Source organism: Octopus bimaculoides, chromosome 24, assembly GCF_001194135.2.
Source record: "Octopus bimaculoides isolate UCB-OBI-ISO-001 chromosome 24, ASM119413v2, whole genome shotgun sequence".
Lineage (NCBI taxonomy): Eukaryota > Metazoa > Mollusca > Cephalopoda > Octopoda > Octopodidae > Octopus > Octopus bimaculoides.
This window is the reverse complement of record NC_069004.1, coordinates 683715-686955: the sequence shown is the minus strand read 5'-3', so window position 1 is coordinate 686955 and position 3241 is coordinate 683715. Positions and strand designations below refer to the sequence as shown.

The window sequence follows — 3241 nt, the reverse complement described above, 5'->3', positions numbered from 1 at the left end:
ATTTATTAATGTGAACACAAAAAAAGACTCTGAGTCCATAAAATTTCTTCTTTCCTTGCCAAGGGGTTGAACAAATTTGAAAAGTTTAAAACCATTTCAGCGTTTATTTAAGATGGTAATTTGTTTCTTATGAAGGGGTGGTCCTTATAAAGATCCTTATAAGACCCCTACCCCTCTATAAGAAACACTGGGTTACATAGGAAATAGCTATATGTATAAAACCAAATATGTGACTAACCTTCCTCTTGAATATCACTGTGACTCCAGTCCACATGTCTGCAACAGGAAAATTGCAGCATTAAAGAAAACAGAAAAACAATGAAATAATAGAAGACTTCACTCTTGTATTTCTCTTGTTATTTCATCATTACACACACACACACACACACACTGTCACTCATATTGTTCCTTTTTGTGTCCCCTTTTCCAATGCTAGCCTGAGTTAAACAAAAAACATCATTGAGATGCTGTTTCCCTGCTGCTAATCGTTAACTGTTTCTCAGTTAAGGGTTGGCAACAAGGAACACATCTGGCCATAGAAAATCGACTTCAAAAAATCCCGTCTGACCCTTGCAAACAGGGAAAAGTGGATGTAGAATGAGGATGAAGATATATATATAAATAATAAGGGACAATGGATAATTGTCAGCTCATCACAGCTGTAACGAGCAGACAATTATCCATCGTCTGTTATTATTCATTTGATTATAACACACCAAAGGGATTTACGACTTGTCGGACACCCTAGAGAATACCAACAACATGCAATTCAAATGTAACGCATGATTTGAACCAGCCCCTAATTGCTAATTACTCACAGGGCTGGTTTTCTCTGTGTACACAACTGGAATATCTTCATACTCATCAACCATCGGCCGGAACCACAGGTTTATCGAACGCTGGTGCCAATCTTTTCAAGTAACCGATTCTATCTCAATCCTTATTTTGCTATTTATAAATATACATATATATATATATATATATATATATATGTATGTGGAAGTGTGTGGCTTAGTGGTATGAGTGTTGGACTCATTATCGTAAGATTGCAGTTTCGATTCCTGCACTGGGTGATGTGTTGTGTTCTTGAGCGAAACACTTCATTTCACAGTGTTCCAGTCCACTCGGCTGGCAAAAAGGATTAACTCTGTGACAGCCTGGCCTCCCATCTAAGTGGAAGACTTCTATGCCACAAAATCTAGGAAACCAGCCTACGGCCTAGGAATGTCCTTTTAATCCCTTTCACAATTCCTTAGTCAGCCCAGAGCTATAGTAGAAGACACTTGCCCATGGTGCCATGCAGTGGGACTGAACCGAAAACCACATGGTTGCAAAATGATCTTCTTTACACAGCCATGCCCGAACCTTTGTGTCGTAAATATTTTCTGAAAAATATTCAATTTTACTTACTTTTTGGTTTTACCATTGGTTATAGGTTTATGACCTATATGTGCTGGCAGAGGGGGTTTCAATGTAGTTCTTCGTTCCAGTTCAAATTCAGGCACTTTATGGAACAAGTCTTTGGAATTCCGATTGGTTTTCATAATGTTAGAAGAATCATCCAGCAGAGGCACCTGTAAGAGAGGAGAGTATTTTCCTTTGATAACTTCTGGTTGGTATTATTAGAGGGGGAAAAAACACAACGGGCTTCTTTCAGTTTCCATCAAACAAATCCACTCTACAGCTGTAGCCAGTACAGGGCTGTAACAGAATACACTTTCCCATGGTGCCACAGAGTGGGACTGAACATAGGACCATATGATTGGGATGGTTGGGAATCAAGCTTCTTACCCACACAGCCATACTTGGTTAGCACTGAATAGCAGAGAGAGAAAGAGAGCCTTTTCTATTCTTTCAAGGGGCATGGTATGGTTTGAGGGATATTTGGCTGTTATTTCTAGATGGTTGAACAACCTGATCTGTCAATGTCTCAGGTTCATTCAATGTTGCGTGTTTATATTGGCAGCAGATGGCTGAAGTTGGTGCCAATAGAATCTAACATTTTAATTTATTGCTGGGAAGTCTTATGACAAGACAGAATCGGTTTGGAGGTCAACGGAGGTTTGCGAGGAATGGAAATAGAATTTTCAAATAAGCAAACACAAGAAAATCTATTCCCCCCCCCCCCCGGTTTTCTGGTCCTTTCCATGTATTACAACACACATACACAACACACACACACAAATAGATATATATATGCATATACAAGACACATTAACACACATACAAACATACACATTCATATACACACATACACACACACACATAGAGACAGCCATATACACACACAGACACGCATACACACACACATACACACACAAAAAACAGTTACACACACATACACACAACCACACATAAAAATATGCACACACACACACACACATATAAAGATACACGAATACATAGACACAAACACATACATCATAGATACAAACACATGCACACACACACACACAGACATGAAAATACACATGCACAATTGTACACACTACATATGCATACACACAGACAGACGCACACATACATGAACACTCAAAGTCACACATACACACTTGCAACCACACACACACACACACACACACACATTTAAAGCGTGTACAAAGCTTCGAATTTATGAAGGAGGTGATACAGTAAAAACATAAATTACTGTTGTTGCCTGCATCTTTCAAGTTAATCTGAACAAATAACCCCAACCCACACCATGACCACCACCATTAAAAGTACATTTCACAAATAAAAAATACAAAAAATAAAAAGCTGCTGCTGCTGCTACTACTAATACTAAAACTATAACTACAAATACTACTACTACTACTACTACTACTAATAATAATAATAATAATAATAATGATAATAATAATAATAATAATAATGATAACAAAGCAACAACAATATAAATAATAGACAAATAAATGAAAACATGATAATAGTAATGATGATGATGATGACGACTGATGAAGATGATGATGATGATGATGAGGGATGGTGATGATTATAATAGCAACAACAACAATAAAGATAATAGATAAATAATAAAAAAATAATGGTAATAATGATGATGATAATAATATTAAAAATAAATAATAAGAATAAAATTACATTTCAATATCAAATGACAGTAATTATAGAAATAAAAACAAAAAAAATATTAAAAAAAGGAGAAAAAATTTAACTCAGTCAGATTGACTAAAAAAAGAAATATTATTACAAATGTCTCTCTCTCTCTCTCTCTCTCTCTCTC

At 36.2% G+C, this 3241-nt stretch overlaps 1 protein-coding gene across 1 annotated transcript in view; it reads right to left on the bottom strand.

The window, feature by feature from the left end:
- Positions 1–3241, bottom strand: part of LOC106870888 (putative uncharacterized protein DDB_G0271606) — a 127938-nt gene that overhangs the window by 14352 nt on the left and 110345 nt on the right. The window contains exons 5-6 of the mRNA XM_052976482.1: positions 1411–1574; positions 239–276 (exon numbers count right to left, since the gene is read on the bottom strand). Of these exons, the coding sequence (XP_052832442.1) occupies positions 239–276; positions 1411–1574 (202 nt within the window). The remainder of the gene's footprint in view (positions 1–238; positions 277–1410; positions 1575–3241) is intronic.